The sequence below is a fragment of the Rhinolophus hipposideros genome, assembly GCF_964194185.1.
Source record: "Rhinolophus hipposideros genome assembly, chromosome: 4".
Lineage (NCBI taxonomy): Eukaryota > Metazoa > Chordata > Mammalia > Chiroptera > Rhinolophidae > Rhinolophus > Rhinolophus hipposideros.
The window spans coordinates 12,420,384-12,444,350 of record NC_138050.1 but is presented as its reverse complement, the minus strand read 5'-3'; the positions used below and the strand labels follow the sequence as shown (position 1 = coordinate 12,444,350).

The window sequence follows — 23,967 nt, the reverse complement described above, 5'->3', positions numbered from 1 at the left end:
CTCAAGGTTAGAAAAGGAATAACTTGTGAGGAATGAAAAATTATGAAGGAGCTGTAAGACAAAAATCTCCTACAGCTCACACAGGGACGAGAAGCAGGTGTTCCCTCTGTCCAGAAAGAAGACACTTCATTAAATACACTGAGCATTCAGCAGAAATTCCAGCACACTTTCTAAGTGTGGCAAAATTAGCCCAGGATTAAAGGTCATGCTAGCCATGCCTTAAACAATCCTAAAAACATGTCTCATGAGGAAGGATAGCCTTTTGAACAAATGCTGCTGGAGCAACTCATATTCATAGGGCAAAAATGTGAAACTTGACATAAACCTCACACCTCACACAAAAATGCACTCAAAATGGATCACGATTCAAAATTAAAACTATTTATGAAACCTTAAAAATATATGGAAAACATATTATGAGAAAATATTCAGGACTTAGGGCTAATTGAAGAGTTCTTAGACATAACACCATAAGATAGACTACAATAAAAATGCAAAATTTTCCTCTGCCAAAAACCCTATTAAAAGAATGAAACAACTACCGTCTGTAAGAAAATACTTGAAACCATATTCCTGAAAAATAAATTTGTATCTAAAATATAAAAGACCTCTCAAAGATCAAAAGTAAAAAAAAAATCCAACTATTAATTGGGCAAAAGACATGAACAGACATTCTACTGAAGAGGACATGCTAATGGGAAATAATCACATGAGAAGATGTTCAAATCATCCATTGGAAAATGCAAATTAAGATCACAATGAGGTATCACTACATACCTAACAATGTGACTTAGAATAAAAAAGCCAACACCAAATGCTAGTAAAAATGAGGATAAACTGGATAATCGTGCATTGCTGGTGAGGGTTTTTTTATATAACTAATTTGGTACTTACCCTCTAAACTCAATAACCTCACTTTTGAGCACTTATCTCAGAGAAATGAAAACTTACGTTCACATAAAAACAAATGTTCACTGCAGCTTTTTTCATAATAGCCCCATACTGGAAAAAACATAAATGTCCTTTAGTGGGTGAATGGTTAAACAGTGTTAAATTCATACCATGAATACTACTCAGAAATATAAACAAACGACCTATTAATTACACAAAACAACTTGGATAGATCTCATGGCATTATATTGAATGAGAAAAAGGTCAATCTCAAAATGCATCTATGAAACTTATGTAAGTCCAAGAAGAAATCATCGGGAAACTCAGAAAAAAATACTGAATATGAATTAAAACAACATAATGAAATTTATGAAATACAGATAAACCCAAGTCTAGAGGAAAAGTTATAGCTTTAAATGATCAGATTACAAAAGAAGAAAGGCCTAAAATCAAAAGATCTAAGCAAGGGGTCAGCAAATGTTTTTTGTAAACGGTAAGATAGTAAACATTCTAAGTTTTTAGGCCGTACTACCTCTGTTTCAACTACTTAACTGCCACTGCAAAGTAAAAGCAGACAAAGGCAATATATATACATGTAATGTGACTATATTCCAATAAAATATATTTACAAACTCTGATGGCAGGCAGATTTGGTACACGGGCTATAGTTTGTAGACTCCTGATCTAAGTTTCTGCCCTGAGCATCCAGAGAGAAAAAAGCAACTAAACCTAAAATAATTCAAAGAAAATAATAAGAGTAGTAATAGAAAATTTTTTAAAAAAAATAATGAATCTAACAGCTAATTTCTGGGAGGAAATCATAATATTGAAAAATCAATACCTATTCCAATAATGACAAAATGATAAAAGACATAAATTAACAAAATCAGGAATGAAAGAGGGAACATCATTAGAGATCCTTCAAGTATTTAAAAATAAAATAATTTTTAAAATTATGAAACACTTTATGACAACACATCCAACGATTTAGATAAAATGGTTAAATTCCTGAAAGTCTCACATAATCAAAACTAATGCACAAAAAAAAAAAAATACAAAAAGAAAAAAAAAATCTGAAGAGTTGCTTATCCATTAAACAAATTGAATTTGTTATTTAAAATTTTCCAGAAGGAAATTTCAAGGCAGAGATGGCAGATCTGGTGAATTCTCAAACACTGGATATAAACACAAATAATATTAAAACTACAGGTGACATTATCTTACATATAGAAAAAAATAAGGAAACTGTAGGTAGTATTAGAACTATTAAATTAGTTGAGAAAAGTCTAAACAGTCTAACAAAGGCTACTAAAATTAAGTCGATTAGACAAAATTGCAGGAAACAAAGTCAATATACAAAGAAAGGAACTATCTTTCTGCATATGACCAACACACAATTAAAATCTTTCCCTTTTTTTCCCAACTCTATTGATGTATAATGGACACAGGCAATCATCGATTTGCTCTGTTTAGACAGATTTATTTGCATTATATATAAGTAGAAACATACAGTATTTACTCATTTTTTCTTTGGTTTCTAACTCAAAAATTTGAACTTTAAAGTAAAAAAAAAATTAATTTAAAATATCATTAAAGATATAAGAAACAATTAAAAGACAAAATTAAAGTATAAGGCCTTTACAATGAAAAACTACAATAAGTTGCTGAGAGAAATTAAAAATCTCAAATAATCGAGTTACAGACAATGTTCCTAGATTGAAAGACTCGATATTAAGATATCAATTCTTCCTAAATTTAATTAAAGATTTAAAAAACCCTAATTAAAATTTCAGCAGAATGTTTTTTTTTTTTTTGGCATTTGGCAAGCCAATTCTAAAATCTACATGAAAATGCAAATAATCTAAAAAGTCAAAGCAATTGTAAATAAAAAACAGAAGACTTACACCACCTGATTTCAAGATTTATTATAAAGCTACAGTAATGAAGAAAGTAGGGTACTGGCATAAGGATAAACATATAGATCATGAAACAATAAGTCCAGAAACAGATCCAGACATAAGCAATCCATTGATTTTTAAACAATGTGCCAACATAATTCAATGGTACTGAAACACTGATATACATATGGATAAAAAAGGCCAAACTTTAATTTGTCACACACACAAAAATTCGTGAAAATGGATCATGGACTTAATCACAAAAGCTACAATAACAAAACTTTAAAAAATATATAGGAGAATAGCTTCATGACTTTGGAGTAGGTAAAATTTTCTTAGGATATAAAGGCACAAACCATAAAAGATGTTTTGAAACAATGGACTTTATCAAAATTAGAAACTTAACTTTCTTAACACTTCTAACAAAATGAAAATATAAGCCACAGGATGGATAAACATTGTTTTATAATGCATATATCTGACAAATGACATACTCGTATATTCAGAATATATAAAGAACTGTTACATTTCAATAAGAAAAACAACCCAATCTGCAAAAAACAGCAAAAGATAGCAACAGGCCATAGGAACACATGGAAAAAAATTCATTGATTATTAGGAAAATGGAAAATAAAACCAAATAAGATATGACTACCCAGCCATCAGACATTATTAAAATTACGAAGATTGGCAATACCAAGTTTTGATAAGAATATGGAGCAAATGGAACTTTTATACATTGTTGACAGAAATATAAAATGATACAATCACATGGCAAAACGACTCAGCTGTTTCTTATAAAGACAAGCATATACAGATCCTCCTCTATTTATGATGGGGTTACACCCCGATAAACTCAAGTTGAATATGTCTTAAGTCAAAAATGCATTTCATACACCTAACCTACCACATATCAAAGCTTAGCCTGGCCTCCCTTAAATGTGCTCAGAACATGTACATTTGTCTACAATTGGGTAAAATCATCTAATACAAAACCTATTTTATAATAAAGTTTTGAATATTTCATCTAATTTATTATGCATATCACTTTCTCACCATCATCAAGTCAAAAAATCCCTAAGTCTACTCATCATAAGTCCAGGACACTTACTATTCAACCAGCAATTTTACTGCTATTTATCCAAGAACATGTGTCTGTGACAAGACTTATACTCAAATGTCCCAGAGACCTTTATTTATAACAGCCCCAAACTGTAAAAAGACAAAACAAAAACCAAGATGTCTACTAACAAGTGAATAGATGAATTGAGGGATAATAATATAACAGAACAATACTCAGTAATGAAAAGGAATGGACTATTCATATAAGCAAAAGGACACGGATGAGTTTCAAAATCTCAAAAGCTGAGTGAAGAAAGGCAGAAACAAAAATGTATATTCTGTATGATTCCACCTATGTGATACCCTAGAAGAGACAAATTTAAGTTTCAATACTAAAAAGCACGTGTTTGCCTCGGGCAGGGATGGGTTGAATTACATATGGGGCACAAGGGAACTAGCTGGGGCGAAGATTATATTCTATACTTTCATTGTGGTGGAGGTTATATGGATATGTAAAACTCATTAAAATGTACAATCAAAATGAGTATTTTATTGCATTTAAACAATATAAAGAAATGCTCTCAATAAAGTTGATTTGAAAACTAACTACAGAAAAAAAGATACAAACACAAAATATTGAAATCCTCAGAATAAATAAAATAAGAAATATGTAGGACTTCTATAAAGAAAACTAAAATGGTTACTGGGGAAATTTTAAGATAAACTAAATAAAGAAATAGAAAGAATGAATGATGTTCACAGTTTGGAAGTCAAAATCTTGAAAGAGATTTATAGACACAATAATGCCAGTTGCAATACATCTCTACTTTGAATTCCTTGCCAAAACCCAGCAAGTTGTTTTTAATTTGGAGACTGTCAAACTAATTCTAAAATACAAATGAAAATGCAAAGCATCAACAATAGCTTAGACTTTCTTAGAAAAAGGACAATGTGGGAAGACCTAACTCAACAAGATACCGACCTTTATTAAAACACTAAAGCTAATTATGACAGTATCATACAAGGATATAGAAAGAGACAAATGGGGCAGAACTGACTGCCAAACCAGAATCCCATATGTAGGGACATCTGATTTGGGACAAAAGTGACAGAGCATTGGGAAAGAAGAGTTTTTCAAATAAATGATGCTGGGTCATCTTGACATCCACATTACTCCCCACCTCATTAAATTCACAAAAATTCAATTCCAGATGGATTCTACTTTTAAATATAAAAAGCAAAGAATAAAAATCAGCCAGTAGCTAAGTTATGGAAAATGTAGGCAAAGATATCATCTATAACAGAAAAAGCACCAACAAACAAAACTTGATAAACTGAGTTCCATTAAAACTTACAACTTCTGTTGATCAAAACAAACCATCTAGATAATAAGACAAGTCACAGAATAGGAGAAGGAAGATTTATATATATCTAAGGGCTCATTTTCAAAACGCATAAAGAACCTTCATAAATTAATAAGAAGACAAACAACTCAAGTTTCTTTTTTTTTCTAAATGTGAAGGAGTTTTCAACAAACAAATCACAAAAGGGGAAAGCCAAAAGACTAATAAATATATAACAAGGTGCTCAACTTCATTAATCATCAGAGAAATGCAACTGAAAATAAAAAAATGGCTAAAATGTAAGAGTGACAATACTAAGCACTGTTAAAGAAATGAAGAATAGTAACAGCCATATGCTGCTAGTGGGTTAGTAAACTTACATAACCACTTTGGAAAAGCCATTATCTAGTCAAATTGAACTTGCACAAACATTATGAATCAGCAATTCTAGTCTAAGGTATTTACCCAACAGATATGCATATAAATGTGTAGTAAACCCAAGAGTAATATACAGGCAGCATTTTTATGTAAAAGGGAGCATTATATGTAATAGCTCCAAACAGGAAAATTCCAATGATCATCGTCAGTAAGACATATTAATAAATTGTAATGTACACACACAAAGGAATAAAAATAAACAAATTATTGCTATGTAGATGCAATGTGATGTACTGCATAAACATAATATTGAACAAAAGAAGCCAGAGACAAAATAATACATACTGTGCAATTCCATTTATATAAAATTCAAAAAGATAATACTAACCTACTATTAAAAGTCAGGGGGCTGAATTGAAGAGAAGCAAGAATAGTGATAGGAAAAGGAGCACAGTGTGGAGGCTTCTTGAGTACTTGTATTCTACTTCTTGACTTGGGTGAGGCTTCCATGACCCAATGTTAGTATTGTTCATTTGTTCATTGAGCTTTTACACACTGCATTTGTGTGATACTTAAATTAAAAATGTGAATGCACCCACAACAATGTGTAAAAACCTTTTTGGTAATAAAAAGTCTGTTATTTACCCATACAAAAATGTGAATACCTACACGTACATGTGTGTGCGTATGTGTATGTGTAATTTAACCTCAAAAATATGGTCCAGTCTCTTCTAGGAACACTCTTTGATATGCTACTAAAAACCATTTTTAACTATTAATCACAATAAAAAAGATAATGTTTGGTTATTCAACTTCCAATTATATATGTTATATATAACATAAAAGATTTATTTTGAAAGTCTATATTTTAAACTTTTCATTACCACCCCAAAGACGCCCAACTGTTTTTTAAATTTTATTGAGGAATATTGGGGAACAGTTGTGTTTCTCCAGGGCCGATCAGCTCCAAGTCGTCCTTCAATTGAGTTGTAGAGGGCGCAGCTCAGCTCCAAGTCCAGTGACTGCTTTCAATCTTTAGTTGCAGGCAGCACAGCCCACCATCTTATGCGGGAATTGAATCCGCAACCTTGTTGTTGAGAGCTCAAGCTCTAACCAACTGAGCCATCCAGCCACCCCTCCTGTGGCACAGTGACAGCTCGTTGTCTTCAATCTAGTTGTGGAGGGCGCAGCTCACTGGCCCATGTGGGAATCGAACTAGCAAAACCTGTTGTTCAGAGCTCACGCCCTAACCAACTGAGCCTTCTGGTTGTCCCCAAACATGCCCAATTTTATCATGTTACCATTTGTGCATGTTTTTACTTTATTGAAAACAGTAACGTGCTATATGACAATGGATTATAAATTCAGCGGAGTCAATGTTTGAAAGTCATTCAAGATCTCTGGAGTCTGAAATACAATACCAGATTTTTATATAATGAATAACTACCTAAAAATATTAAAACAATACAATTATGAAATGTAGTCATAAAATACCTATTTAACCATTCTCAAGAATTCTTAACTATACCTTTGTGTTCACTGTGTACCGTTTCACTACGTGTGAGAAGGCAGGAGGGAGTGAAATGAGTAAAAAACGAAACAAATAGCACTGTATACCTCATGTTTTCAGCCGAGTCTTCTGGCATTGGAGCAACAGTTTGTACAGCTGGAAGGTTTTTGCTAGTAGCACCATTCACAAAACTAGAAGAGGAGGAAGAGGAGGAGGACCCTGAATCCACTGCACCTGTGTCCAAAATAATAATTTTTAGCCTTAAACAGAAATTTATTGAACAAGATAATTTTCAGTACATCATTACTATCTGATTTTGAAGAATTACTTGTCTGAATTTCAAAACAGAATTTTATAATTAAAAAATCACGGCCATTAGAACACTAATAACTGTATAATTATAAATAATAAGTGTTGCATAAAATCCAGTTGATTTACTTATATTAATCTAACAAAACTACATATTACAAATGGGGTATAAATAAAAGACATCAACAAATGAAAACTTTAGATAAAATGAGGCTGATAAAACAATGCAAATTTAGATGTGAAAAATTTGTTTTATTCTTATGCTGTAATATTTTTAGTTTTCAACATTTAAGACATAATTTACAATAAACTGAGCATAAATTTGTGGCAGTGCAGCATCAAAAGCTTATTTTGATAAAATAATTGCTTAAGAAGGGCTATAATGAGTATAATTGTACCTGATTTAAAAATAATGAGCTCTCCTCAACGATATGAAGGTTCCATTTTAGAACAGACTTTTCTATAACCATGTAAGTATACGAAATAGCTGTGGAGTTGAGAGACATCTAGTGTTCCTAAATATTATCTTATCTTACACTAATTCCCATAAAACTGAGTTGCTTACTAGGATTTCCACTCTTAACACTTACATAGTCTAGGTGCCAAAATATAAACTGGTCAATGGGCCCAATTTAGATGTTGGCCCACAAAATGTGTGTGTGTGTGTGTGTGTGTGTGTGTGTGTGTGTGTTTCTAAGAAGGAGATTTATTACTTACATTTTGTTTTTCATTGTAATGTTATATACTTTATACTATACCTAGACTTCTTGCTACCATTGCTTTCTATGTCTATTATTAATTCATGAAGTAGAAATTAGAATAACTTGTTTTATATAAAAAGAGGTGGCTTACTTTTTCATTTACCTATATTTTAAAAATAAGGACTTATTTAAAAAATTACCAAATGCAGATTTTTTTCTACTGCATTGGCAAATTTCAAAAATCTTAACTTTTTTTTTCCTGGTATACATTTTGGTAAAAGAAAAACATTTTTTTCCATATTTCTAGAAAGCAAAATGAGTATAACGAGTAAGATTGTAAACTGAATACAAAAACTTGATATAAAGTCTTCAGAGAAGCCAGATATAAATATTTATTTATAATATAGATAAATCAAAGATGTTATGTTCCTTAACACAATGCCATAAGTGATGTTTATTTGCTAATATAAATGTGCTTGGTAAGAGCACATTCTACTTACTACAACCCCATAAATGTGTTTTTCATGATAATGTCAGACTCAGGTGGTATGATAAACAAGATATATACAGAAAGCACAAAGAAGAGCTATGAAATTAATAAAAAAATGGGAGGAATCTAAGTAATGATAATAGATGGAAAAAGTTCAAGGCTATACAGTTTGGAGAAGAGAAGGCTACTATAGTCAGGGAAGAAAAGTCAGGGATCATCTTGCGTTGTATAAATACCTAAAATGGAATCACAAAGATTTGGGTAAGGATTTATTTAGCTATTAATCAACAGGAACATTTCTGGAAATTTACCAAAAAAAAAAAAAAAAAGAGGCAATTTTAGACAGGCTTTTAAAATTTGTAGTGATTTGGAATTTTCTGTTCCTAGAATCATTAGGAAAATGTTGGACAATGAATTGGATACAACTGTAATCTAAGTATATAAATTAATTCAATGTCAAACAATGATTCTTATTCACATGCATTTTTTTATCAAGTTGAAGCTCTTGCTTATGATCAAGGTTCTTAGGGGAGCTCTGCCTTCCCTTAAGACGATTTAGCAAAAAAAAAAAATATACATTAAGATTCAAAGTCACTAAATCTGTTTTCTGTCACTAACATATTTAACATATCTTGTTATTCTTGATACACTTTACTATTACATATCAAACTTCAGCATTCCAATTATCTTTGCTTTTGCTCCCCAAATACCTTTCAGCAATCTGACTTCACTCTGAAAGTAAATAGAACTACGTTTTGAGAAGACTCAAAACCAAAACTAATACTGTCCTCTAAGATGACCACTAAAAAATACAACCTAGAACTATAGACACATTCTGAAAGGTTAGTAACAAAGTATAACCTTCTTAAAGACTAAGGTAACCTTAAAGGATCAGGGTATCTTATTCTTAAGGCCAACTAAGCAGAAAAATGAAGATATAGAAAACAGAAAGAAAAAGATGAGGGATCACAAAAATATATAAGGACAATACCTGTTGTATTAATCATACTTTTTGGTGTAGCTCCAGTAGCAGCAAATATGTTAGAGGTGCTGCCTGCTGGCAGCCCACTTCCAGCAGCAGTGGCTCCCACCGTGGTGACAGCTAAACTACCTGGAGGTGGCTTCTTCACAGGCACCACGACACTCCTGTGAAGAAAGAAACGATGGAAAATAATAATCAACACACGGTTCAAGATGAATTCTAATCCTACCATGGCAGATACCCATAGTCAACAGAATTGTCTTGTCTTACTCCTTCCTCTTTAAACTCCTGAGCAAACTTCATTGCTGAAAACAATATGGATATTAAGGATACACTGTAAAGGGTGTTGACCAGTAGAATTCATGTGGCAAACATTTATGTAAGATTTCGAGTTTGCAAACCTTTCTCAAGATGGCATGTGGGCTATAATCATGAATTTGGGAGAACTAGAAAACTATGTGTTCAAGTTAGAATATTTTGCATATGCACCCGGGGCTCTCTTTGCAAAATACACGTAATATGTCTATCTCACTTACATTACATTCTCCATGTGTAACATAGTCAGAAGAACTTTGAAAGCTTCTTCATAATAAAGAAAAAAAGAAAGGAACATTGATAACATATAATGGCATAATTAGGTTATATTTTATTTTTTTTAACAAAATTGAGTTGTTTTTGAGAGTAGGAATGTCATTATAATAAAAAAGAATTAAAGTGATACACTAGACATTTGGTGAAAAATCTATTTTGCTTTTAAGCTTTGACTTTTTGAACACAGGAGTTGAGTATTTTCTCCTGTATTTTTTAGCATATTTAAATGAATTTCGTAACAAAAGTCTGAAGATTACATTGTGTTAACTTTAAATTATAAATGAATATGAATATTCATCAATTTAAAAGCTAAATATCTTCATTTCTCTAGAGGGAAGCTTCATTCTTTCCAAAGTTTACAGCACTGCAATATCATTTAACACATACTTTTAAGCTCTACTCAACCGTCATTGAACTTATCTATCTTAGAAAGCAGATGATGAGATGTTTTAAGCTCAAATGTAATGCTTGAGAACTGGCGACTGACAGTACAAAACTATCCAATCTAAACTAGGTCTTCAAATGTATCTGTTTTATGATTTTCCCATTGAAAAGCTCTACTTAAAAGAATCCATATCAATGGCTCGTTCTCAAATAAGTCTATAGCTTAATCCTCCTTAATACTGTTATTCTTTTCAAGGAAACACATTTGTTAATGTCTTCAATGACTTCTTCAATGACAAAAATCTAACTTTGTAAGAATTATTATTCTCAATTTTAATAGTTGTTAGAACTTTTTTGTAACCAAAGGTATTATAACCTAAATAATTTTACACATGTCAAAAGTTTTTTTTTTCATTATCTCTGGGTACTTTCTTCTTTTCTCTTTATGGATACAGTCAAATTCATTAGACTCAACCTTGAATTCTCAACTATCTTACTAAATCACCAAAAGCACACATTATGTTTTCAGCATTCTGACTTCCTTATTAGCCATTCCTTATCTAATGACTTCATTTATTTCACTAAGAGGCAGTGTGACATTATGGAAAGAATACAGGATGTGGACTTAGAAGTCATGAGAACTAAATCATTCTCAAGCTGTATGATCTTAAGCTAATTTCTCACTATAAAAACAGCAAGATGAATGCCATTTATTGCACATATAAGTGGGGAGAATAAATGAGACTGTATTTAAAAGGACTTTGTCAGTTATGAGATGTCTTATAAATGTTAGTAATTGTCACCACTGTCTAAAGTGAAATAATGCTCTGCCTATAAGATATAAAGTATCTAGTCATAATGATCTACATAAAGAGAAATTTAAAGAAGAACAAACTATAATTTTGGGTTTATCATCAAAATTCTTCTCTAAAACTCTAAAATAATGTTGACATACACTATTTCATTGGCTATCTAGCAAGAGAACAAAATGATCAATTCTTGACTTGAAGAGAAGTCATCAGTGAAACTATAATACTTTTTCTACATCTGTCATTAAAATCCTTATGGGTAAAATAAAGAAACACAAGCTGATTGGCAGTGCTGTGAGACAAATTTGAAGGTGGTAGAAAAACTATTACCAAAGATTCCTGATTAGCATTTCATTGCCAACTATGTGCAAAAACTCTCTGTAAGATCATTACAGGTATTTTACCAAGTGCTAAGGCTAAGAAGTATATTATGAAAAAAATAATTATATGAATGAGAGAAAGAAAAGTTTAATGTCAATAACCTGTAACGATGGCTGGTAAATAAATGCAAAGATTATATGCCTGTCTCCAAAAATCTGAAAGTATCTGATTTAATAGTAATTGATGTGAAAGCCTCCAGACACTTCATTGACTGTAAACTCAGCAGAGTCTGAAAGTGTGACATGGTATATAGATACAGTAACATGATGGCTAAAAGCCCAGCTATTAATGTCAGGCAGACCTGAGTTAGAATTCTACCTCCAACAATTACCAGATGTGTGGTATTAGGCAAGCCAAAGTCTCTAAGCTCTATTTTCTTTACCTTTAAAATTAGACTCAATAGCGTGTACCCATTAGCTTGTGATAAAGATAAAAGGACATAATGCATATAAAGTGCTTAGCACTTTACCTGGAATATTGTAAGTGGTCAATACATTTTAGTTATTATTAGTATTTTTATGGCTCCCAAAAGTGCTGATGCAGTCTGGGTCTACCTCAGCAACAGTACTCAGATGGAAAGAAGCAATAAACCTCATACGCTTTGTGATTGTCAGACCTCATAAACAAAATCCTATGTGTGGTTTTAGGCACCATATTTCAAGAATAATGAGAAAGAGCATCACGTCCATAAGGAACAATTATGATGACAATAGATCTGCAGAACAAGCCATGTGAGGAAAGGATAAGAGATTAAAATACAGAAAAGAAATTATACCAATTTTTAAAAATCTGAAGGTGTATGATAAGGAAACAAAAGAAAACTTACATCATATCTCCAAACATCAAATTAGGAACAAGGGGAAGAAATTGTTAGTAACTTTTATGAGCTCCATGTTCAACTGGCTAGGATGATCATGTCACAAGGATTGAGTGGAGAGAGGGGCAGCTGGATTTGATTGATTTCTCAGATTCTTTCTCAGTCTACAACTTTATCCATTTATAAGAACTACTATTTCCCCTTTGATTATTATGGCCAAATTGTTATTCTGGATCAGAGGAACATATATTCTTATCCTTAATACCATTTCTTCACAACACTATCTATTCCCTAACACCTCAAACCATTCTGTATCCTAAGCAATCTATTTACAAATAATTTGAAAGTTTACACTTATCAGTATGTGTTGATAACACATTCGTTATCTTTTGGAATGTTATTTTGTATTTTCGACTACTTACACGTGAAAATGAAATTCCACTCTTACAAAATCTTCTATCAGATTGTCATCCAACTTTCCCCTTGGTTACCTATTCCACCTATTCCAAAGGCTTCCATAGGAGTCTATGTATCCACTTGGGGTGCACAAATACCCTGAAATACACACTTTCTGGAATACATACACTTTTTCTAGGGTGAGCACATAATTTTTATGTAGATTTCAAAAATGTAGCCACACAAAAGTGATGTCCCTCTTAACTACTAACATATTCCACTCTTCTTGTAGATCAGGTAATCCTAGACTCCTCTACACGACACACAATTTACCAATTACATTCATCTATCTTAAGAATATCCTTCTCATGTTTTCCAACCCAATTTTATACTTCTGCCCCACACCTTTAAGACAATAAACTAAAGAGTAGATAATTCCCTTATACACATATAACCTTCACATACTCCAAGATGGTTAAATGTTATCAAAATAGCACAAGCCAGGAAGTTACGCTTTCTAATTTACTTCAATAAAATGTTCCACCGAGTGATTAATTACATGTTTTGTAATACATTGAGTGAAGCATAATACATATAAGCACAAATACTTCCACTACTGAATTTATCCTATTTCAAAGCCAGAGAGTTGGCGTGTGATCTAAAATTCATTCACTCATTTAACAAACATTTATTGAGCACTAGGATATGTGAGAGACTTCTCGGTTTTTATATATAACCATGTATAAAACAGACAAAACTCTCTGCCCTCATGGAATTTGCATTCCAATAGGGAGAGACATAAATACAAGTGCTATGAGAAAAATAAAGCATAAGGTATATTATTGGAAGGATGGCTAAAAGGTGGTACTTGAGGAAACAGTGAAGGGGGTGAAGTAACAAGCCATGAAGATATTATCTAAGGAAGAGTCTCACAGGCAGAGGGAACAGGGAGAAGGTTGGTTTGACTTGAGAAGATTGATTAACGTGGAAAGTTTTAAGAGATGAGATGAGGGAATAGGGGCTCAGATCATAGGTCCTTGTACTCCATTGGTTTCTTTCTCAGATGGGATCAGAAGTCATTATTAATAGCTTATGAACAGGAAGGAATGTGATCTTAGATTACAATAGGATCACTCTGGCTGCTGTGTTAAGGAATGACTTAAGGGGGGAAATGTAATGGGCGGGGGGGGGGGAGCGATTGGAAACATACAATAATCCAAACAAGAATTGATGGTAGTTTGGATTGGAATGGCAAAGTGAAAGTGGTGAAAAGTGGGTCAAATTTTGACTATATTAAGAAGGCAGAGCAAATAGGATTTGCAAAAGAATGGATGTGGGTGTGAGAAAAGTCCAAAATGGTGTAAAGATTTTCCCCTTAAGCAACTGAAAGAGCAGAGCTGCCATTAACTAAGATTGGGATAACTGGGACTGGAGCGGGATTTTCAAAAAATAACTGTTAAGTTATTAATCATTCAAGTAGTGATACTGAATAAGCGGTTGGATAGATGAATATCTAGAACAGGAGAGAGGTTTGGGCTGAGACATAAATTCGTAAATCATCAGCCTATATGCTATTTAATGCTAGGATCATAGATGAAATCACCAAAGGAGTGAAAATGGTAGAAGAAGTGGTCCAAGGACAGAATCTTGGGGGTCTCAATTAATTAGTTCTGTGACTTTGTAAAAAGGATACTTCAAAGATTTGTCCTAAGTATAAACTGAGATACTGGAGGTAAGAAAGGGCTTTTCAATAGTGACTCATTAAAGCAATTGATTTTCCTAATTATTCATAGCACTGTGTAAGAATCCCTTCTTTCTGTTCCCTCCCTCTTTCCTGTAACACTTATTGAACACTGACAGGTTAATGGAATACAAAGACAATTAAGACATCACCCCATGCTTTAGAGATACTTGAAGGAAATACAAGAGACAAACAAATCAACTGTGCAATATATTTCAATAACTGTTCTGATCAGAGTTATGTACAAGCACTTAAGAGTGAGCTGAATCTAAAAGGATCAACAGAAATTAGGCAAGAGAAGTTCAATAGTAAAACTTAGGCAAAGAGATGACAAACATAGCAGACTGAAGAAACTGCAAATATATCCTTAAAATGGGTGAAAGGTGACGACTTTCCATTGCGAACTAACAAGTTCATTCTTTATTGTGTAATAACAAGAAATTACTTCAGAATCTTCATCAGTTTTGTATTGAAGAAAAATGTCTCTGGCATAAATGTAGAATATACATTTGGGGAAGAAAGCATATGTAAATATGAGGCTAGTTAGAAAGTTACAGAAGAAATCCATTTGAGAGATGCGGATGCCTAAAGTAGCTTTCAGAATGGACATGTCATATTTTTGTGGGATTCAAGTCTTTCTATTTTTCTTCTCTTCTGTCTCTTTTTTTTAACTTTTTAAAATGTTTTTATTATACAGGCAGAATAGAGGTCTTTCAATCAAGTTTAAAAACAGCCATCGATTACATTTTTGAGACTAATTACAAGACCATTTCATTTATCATAGAATTTTGAAATTTTATGGGACTTGGTAGAAATGCATTATTCTGAATGTTGGGAATCTGAGTCTGAGAGCCCAAGAACTAGACAAAGATCACACAACTAATTACAAAGAGACCCAGTATTAGTAGCCAGATCTCCTAATTTCCAGGTATCATCCCCCCACACACCAGCAAGACTTATAGATGTAAAACATTTATCTTAAGAAAAAATTGGAACTTTGGAGAAAAACAATCTGTTACTGATTTTAGGGTGACATTTCAATTTACTGATGCTCATGAGAGATCACAAGATTATTGCTATGATGTTTTCATGTTTTATGAGTCCCAATTTTTATAAAATATTTAGAACACCAATAGAAAAAATACATATAAGAAATAATTATGTATTTTATCAACCTGCCCTTTAAAGAGAGATACTGTTTCAGCTCACTGACTATCTGTAAATGCCACGAGAGACAAAGGCAACAAAATTGGGAAAATTAAGATACCACCAAAACTGCACCTTCTAGTAATTCGCCTTAAAATACTATACCCAAGGCATATGAAGTATTATAAAAGCTGGGATTTCAGTGGCTAGATATCAGAGAAATTTTGAAATGTGGCAGATTTTTAATCAATTTGGCTTACATTTACTTGTTTGTCCTTTAAATAATACAATCAAAACACTTTTTGAAAAAATAGAAACTACAAGAACAGAAATTGAAGTCCTCAGCAGTAATTATAATTTTTGATAATCTTACTTAATTCTAAGTTTAAAGAAGTCAATGTATGAGGATTCCATCAAATCCATGAAACATTTCTTTATTATGTACCGTAAATTGTCATCCTCAGCATTAATGTAAAAAATGTTAATGTTAAAAACCTAGAGAAAAAATACCTAACCTAAACTTGTACTTTAAGTTTAATAATATGAAGGCTATCTACATTGCTTTTTTAGTCCTATCATATTTTTACAATATATTTTATTTTAAGAGATTTTCTTTATCAGAGAGTGAAACACTTGGAAGCAAGAATATTAACGTTTGAGAGGAAAAAACTTCAGACTACTTTGCCTGAACATATCAAACTCAGGAATTCGAATATAAACAGGTTTGCAAATTCCTAAGGGATGAAGTATAAATCCTGTAAGATCCATGTTTGTTAGCCAGAGAAGCTTTTTGTGATAGCCTAGATTTAAAATAATTTTCTAAACAAAGTAACAGTTAAAATGTATGGAGAAACACGATGTCCCTTGCTTTTTTTTCTTTTTTTTTTCAATCTTTTGTCCAAACTAAAGGGGAAATCTCAAGAATCCCTGGGGAATTGTGACTGAGCTGAATCGCAGATACATACCAAATTCTCAAATGATTAAAAATATGTGGATATATAGGATTAAAATTTTAGTGTAAAAGATAAGGTAAAGCTTAATTGATGGTTTAGGAAAACAGCATTACCCCAACCTAAAAGTTACAAGGTTACTAATACATAAAAAATATAGTGCAGCCAGAATATTTTATAAGCCATAGATCTATGTAGAAATCCACCAAAGAGATAGTATTTTGAGAAACCTTGCAACTTAATTCATGAGTTCCATGGTGAGATTTTTAAGTGCTTCTGTTAGAAATAAAACCAAAGTATTTCTCTTTGCTTTACAGTGACAGAACATTAGAAAAGCAGTTATAGTTTTATATTGTAGTTGCTAGATACATACAGTGTTGTCTCACTCTATAGTAATACCAGAGGATCTCTAGCATTTTCACTGCTGTACAAAATCCATAAATATACAAACATAAATTTTAAAAATACAAATAAAAAATAAAAATTTGTTAGGGCCACTCAGTGTAATCAATGACATATACTTAAATCTGCACAGATGATGTGGGATGAAATGGGGGTAAAAAAGAATCAGTACTTTCCATATATGTAGGTAAGAATTTTTATATATTTTTGTAATACAACCTGATGCAAGATTTAATACTAAAATAAAAAAAATGTTTATTTTAGTTAATTCTGCCTCTAAAATTTCCCACTGCAATTTACCTAACGAAAATTAACTTCAAAAAATAGGAAACAAACATCAAAGCACTGAAATTCATCATGGCTCCATTCTAAGCAGTGAGAAACACCCCACGGAGAACCTAAGTTAACATAAGTCAAATCACATCAGTTATTTTTGAAAGTTATTTCCAAACTTACAATCTAGAATAAGTACAAAGAAAACATTGTTAGCATGTTTGCAATAGAACTAATAAACTACTGGCTAAAGTGAAACCCTAGTGGTTTCCATAGGGGTTTTACAATATTGTGAGAAAGAACGATTTAGTTATAAAGAAATGAGCAACTGAGTTCATAGCTATTTTTCAACTAAACATAAAAATGATAAGTACATTATTGGTGGAGTAAGGCCCATGATACTTCTGTGTTTGAAACTGGTAGTATTCAGGACTTTTATTCTAAAGCCTGTCATCTTGGATCCACTTTCAAGGAACTCAATATGATGTTAAAAGACATGTCATAACTTGGGTTTCAGGCTTTAGTGCTTCAGAAATATGTTTATATATTTCATAATGTAATTATAGCTACCTTAAAACAGATAAGGCAAATGGTAGCAATATTTTGGAAATATAATTGAAAAATGCAGTTGTCCAGAAACACTTGGGGGATGATGTCTCGGAAAAGCTGCTCAAAGCTCCAGAGTTTGAAGTTAAATTTTTGATGTTGTCACTCTCAATCTATTGAATGGCTGACAGACAATCAAACCCGTCTGGCTGGCTGGCAGCTCATTTTGCTGGCAGGTGGCAAACAATTAGACACACCAATTTGTGCCTCCTGATGACATTAAAGCATGAAACTAAGTTGTATGCAGGGCCTAGTGATTTGTGTGAAAGCATTTCAAAAATAATACTCTTTGCCTTGGCAACTCATTTCAGACTGCCACCTCCCATTATGGCTTTGAGCAGTGAAGACGACAGACTTGAGTTACGTGCAGTGCAAGGCCGCTTCTGTTCAATCCGTCATCAGCGCCCCCTGAGACCTCAATCCCCTCTTTTCATCAATATCACCTCATCATTTACATTTGATAGTACTTGAGCTACTGCATATATTAACTACACTGGAGTCCTTTTCCTAAAAAGAATTGAAATACGCTTTGTGTACCTCGATTTCATCTCTACGTATGCAATTTAGAATAATGATTTCACTCCAATTGCATTTTGCACAAACACTACCGGTAACAACAACAAAAAGTTCAATTTTTTTTAAAAGCAATATTCTCAAAAGTGTAATAAATTTTGAGTAGCTAAGGATATTGGAACTCAAATGATTAAGTTTTAATGAAAAAAATTGTTCTAACAATAATCCAAATTAAAACAAAAATGTTTGACTTAATCTTTATTTCATGGGATTCTCCTATGAAAAATTAAAATAGTTCTTTGCATTTATTGTTCGGTATTTTAACAAAAGTTAGATAATTTAAAATTAAATGGAACATAAAACTTCCATAACCATAAATTCAATTATTGTAAAATTTATTTACATATATAGATTTATAGAGATATATAATTAGAGATACTTACATGCATATATTTACATATACTCATAAACACACAAATAACCTGAGACCATAAACCCAACTGGTGAGACAGAAGAACATCAATATGAAATGGCATACGGAGTGTCCGAGGAACTGAATAAATGAACATCTGAATATATTATTAACACAAACCATTAAAAAAAAAGGAGTATTTTTCTATACTTACAGACCCTATTATTTTTAGTTTAAGATAGTTAACACGTGTTTAGTTAAACACGTTTTATCTTATATGACAATTATTTGCAAACATTTTACCTCCTTTTGCTACTCTTAGTTCATAGAAGGCAAAGTAATTTTATTCATCTTTATATCCAACATGATAACTAATGCCATTTGTATTTACAGAATACATTTTCAAGAAATATGAGTAAGACACTGGTCAAAATGTGCATATGCAAAGTTTAAATTATATTTATATATAAAAATGATAATACATCCTTACTGAAGATGACTTTAGTGCCACACTTCTACCCCTAAACACTAAAAAATTACTGTCTCTAGAGTATTCAAAATGGCAGAGTAGATAAACGTTGTGCTTGCCTCGTCCTATGACCATATTAAAATTAAAACTAAATTATAGTACAATCAACCTGGAGAACTATCTGAAGTGTAGATGAAAGGAAATCCTATAACTAAGGCTATAAAGAAGCCACGTTGAGATTGGTGGTGAGGGCAAAGACATAGAAGAGGACTGCCCCACACCACGTGGCGGTTGAGAATCAGGAGGAATATCTCAGCCATGCAGGTCTTCCCCACCCCTAAAGAGTGAGGCACACCATCCTCCCCACCCCAAAGCACTTATGCTGGGAAGAGGAGCCCCACAACATTTATCTGTGAAAAACAGTGGTGATTCCAGCCCCCTGCCGGGTGGGAAGGAAAGGAAAGCTGCCGATAATCCAGATAGCCTCTTAAAGGGTCTGCATATAGACTCACTCATTGCAGGCACTAACTCTAGGCTCGGACAGAGGGATGATGACTGGGAGCAGTCAGAGACATACAGGGAGAGACTGAATTGTGTGGCTTCCCAAGGACTGGAGGGACGCTCGCCATTTTCCCTGTGTAGCATCTTCCTCCCATGCAGCTGGCAGGTGGGTGACATCTTTCCTGTGTGGAGCCCTCTCCCACATGAACAAATCTGAATCTGCATTGGCCTGGTGAGCTCTGCATGTTCCACCCTGGTAACACCCAGGAACCCTGCCCCACTGAACTAGCGCAATGCCAGAGGCATTTTATTGATGAGCAGCCACCCCTGCTTGCATGGCACTCTTTCGTGGACAACTCTCGGGGGTCCACAGGCATTGCACAGGTGGTGGGTGACCTTGGTGTGCTTTGAGACTTTTACTGAATAGATCCAGTCTTAGCACTGGCACCAAACCAAAATCTGTATCAAGCTGATGAATAACACTCGTCCCACCCCACCTTGCCCAATTTATACACCAACAGAGGCTCTAGCAGCAGCTGAGCTGTATGGGAACCAGCAGGTGGCAACAGGCCTCAGGGTGCCCTGGGATTTCTGTAGAGCTACCCGAGGCCAGCATGGGTGGCAATCATCCTTGGTTCACAGTGTCAACTCTCTCACGTGCCTCCAGGGCCAGCACAGACAATGACCAACTGTGAATTACTTTGCAGCTCCTACCAGGTAGTCAATGGCCAGTCACAGGCAGTGGCTGACCACGGCCTGCACTGTGGCCCATACCAACAGGTGTGAGAACCAACATACTTGGAGGCTGGTTTCAGATCACAACAGAGGACCACCAAATTAGCCCCAAAAGCAGCACACCCAAAGGGCAGTCTTAGTAGGCACCAAAGGCCACTGGTGCAAATCTTGCTCCATGTGGTAGACACCCCTCACAGCAGCCCATAAGCTGTGGACACAGCCAGCCATATACCAGAGTCTGTCAGCCTGAGGGTCAATCCCACCTACCAACAGGCCAACAGCAATCAAGACTCAACTATAACAGGAGGAAACATACAATCCATACAAGGGACACTCCTGGATACCTGGCACAGGTGACCAGGGAGACTGGGTCCAACAGGGCAACTACTACTATTCCATAAGGTCATCTGGCCAAGATTGGAGACATAGCAGATGTACCTAACACATCGGAATAAAGAGAGGCAGCCAGAACGAGGAAAGAAAGAAACATGTCCCCCCAAAAACAGGACAGAACTCCAGAAAAAGAACTAAATGAAATGGAGGCAACCAACTTCCAAGAGACCAAGTTTAAAACACTGGTTATGAGGATATTCAATGATCTCAGGGAAAACTTCAACAAAGAGATAGTAAGCATAAAAATAGACATAGAAACCATAAAAAAGAACCATTCAGAAATAAAGAATACATAACTAAAATGAAGAATTCATTTGAGGGAATCAGCAGTAGATCAGATGAAGCAGAAGACTGAATAGGTGATTTCAAAGGTAAGACTGTCAGCTGATTTCTCTACAGAAACTTTGCAGGCAAGAAGGGACTAGCAAGAAGAGACTGGAACGAAATACTCAAAGTGATGAAAAGCAAGGACATATTACTAATACTACTCTACAAAGCAAGGCTATCATCTAAAATTGAAGGAGAGATAAAAAGGCTTCCCAGACAGGAAAAATCTCATCACTACCAAAACCAATATTATAAGAAAAGTTAAAGGGACTTCTTTACAAAGAAGAAGGGGAAAAATAAATAAGTAAATACATAAATACATAAATAAACACACACACATATATGAATAACAAAATGACAGTAACTATGTATCTATCAATAATCACTTTAAATGTAAATAGATTAAATGTTCCAATCAAAAGACACAGGGTAGCTGAATGGATAAGAAAACAAAACTCATATATATGCTGTACACAAGAGATATAAGAGATCTACTTCAGATTGAAAGACATACACAGACTTCATACACACAGTAAAGGGATGGAAAAAGTTATTTCATGCTATGGAAATAAAAAAAAGCTGAGGTAGCAATACCTATAACAGATAAAAGGCACTTTAAAAACAAAAGCTATAATAAGAGACAAAGAGGGACATTACATGTTGATAAAGGGATCAATCCAACAAGAGCATATAACCTTAGTTAATATCTATGCATTCAACATAGGAGCAACTAAATATTATATATAAAGCAAATGTTGAGTGACAGAAAGGGAGACATCGACAGTAATACAATCATAGTAGGGGATTTTAATATTCCATTAACACCAATGGACAGATCTTACAGACAGAAAATCAACAAGGAAACAGTGGCCTGTAACGATACACTAGACCAGATGTATTTAATTCATATTTTTAGAGCACTGCACCCCAAAGCAGTGAATATACATTCTTTTCAAGTGCACATGGAACATTTTCCAAGATAGACCACATATTATGCAACAAAACTAGTCTTTCCAAATTCAAGAAGATTAAAATCATATCAAGCATCCTCTCCAACCATATGGTATGAAACTAGAAATTAATTACAAAACAAACAAAAACACATGGAGACTCAATAATATGTTACTTAAACAATGAATGGTTAACAATGACATTAAGAAAGAAATTAAAATACCTTGAGATAAATGAAATAAAAACACAACAATCCAAAATGTATGGGACCAGCAAAAGCAATCCTAAGAAGGAAATTCATAGCAATGCGGGCTTACCTCCAGAACCAAGAAAAGTCCCAAATAAACACTATAATTTTACCCCTAAGAGAACTGGAAAGAGAACAGCATGCAAAGCCCAAAGTGAGCGCAAGGAATGAAATAATAAAGATCAGAGTGGAAATAAATGAGATAGAGGATTAAAAACAATGCAAAAGATCATTGAAATCAAGTGCTATTTTTTAAAAAGATCAACAAAATTGACAAACCATTAACCAGACTCATCAAGAAAAATAGAGAGAGGACCCAAATAAATAGAATCAGAAATGAAAGAGGAGAAGTGACAATGGACACAAAAGAAATAGAAAATACTATAAATAATTATACGCCAACAAATTGAACAATCTGGAAGAAATGGATAAATTTCTAGAAGCATATAATCTTCTATGACTGAATCAAGAAAAAGCAGAAAATCTGAACCAACCAATTACTACTAATGAAATTGAATCATTAATGAACAAACGCCCAACAAACAGAAATACTGGACCTGACAGCTTCACAGGGGAATTTTACCAAACATTGAAAGAAGAATTAACATGTATTCTTCTCAAACTATTCCAAAAAATTCAAGAGGAGAAAAAGCTCCCAAACTCATTTTATGAGGGCACCATAGCCTGATTCCAAAATCAGACAAAGACATTACAAAAAAAGAAAATTACAGGCTGATATCTCTTGATGAACATAGATGCAAAAATTCTCCACAAAATATTAGCAAACCAAATTCACCAATAAATTAAGAAGATCATACAGCATGATCAAGTGGTATTTATTTCTGGTATGCAAGGCTGGTTCAATATATGCAAGTCAGTTAATGTGATATATCACATTAACAAAATCAAAGATAAAAAACATACAACCATATCAACAGATGCAGAAAAAGCATTTGACAAAACCCAGCATCCATTTACGATAAAACTCTCAGCTAAGTGGGAATAGAGGAAACATACCTCAACATAATAAAGGCCATATATGACAAACCTACAGCTAACATCATACTCAATAGGGAAAAGCTAAAAGTATTCTTCTTAAGATCAGGAACCAGACAAGGAAGTCACTTTCATGATTTTTACTCAGTACTGGAATGCCTAGCAATCAGACAAGAAAAATAAAGTAAGAAGTAAGTGGCTATTATTTGCAGATTACATGATACCTAAAGATTCCACAAAAAAGCTATTAGAATACAAATAAATTCAATAAAGTAGCAGGATATAAAATTAATATTCAAAAATTGGTTGCATTTTATACACCAATAATGAATTGTCAGAAAGAAAAATGGGGAAACAAATCTC

At 33.4% G+C, this 23,967-nt stretch overlaps 1 protein-coding gene across 4 annotated transcripts in view; it reads right to left on the bottom strand.

The window, feature by feature from the left end:
- The window catches only part of NBEA (neurobeachin), a 656,028-nt gene that overhangs the window by 398,235 nt on the left and 233,826 nt on the right, over nucleotides 1-23,967 (bottom strand). For 3 of the 4 annotated variants that reach the window (XM_081046841.1, XM_081046843.1, XM_081046840.1), the window contains 2 exons: nucleotides 9,574-9,728; nucleotides 7,190-7,316 (listed from right to left, as the gene is read on the bottom strand). In XM_081046841.1, the coding sequence (XP_080902967.1) occupies nucleotides 7,190-7,316; nucleotides 9,574-9,728 (282 nt within the window). The remainder of the gene's footprint in view (nucleotides 1-7,189; nucleotides 7,317-9,573; nucleotides 9,729-23,967) is intronic. The other variant, XM_081046842.1, reaches the window with a different exon arrangement.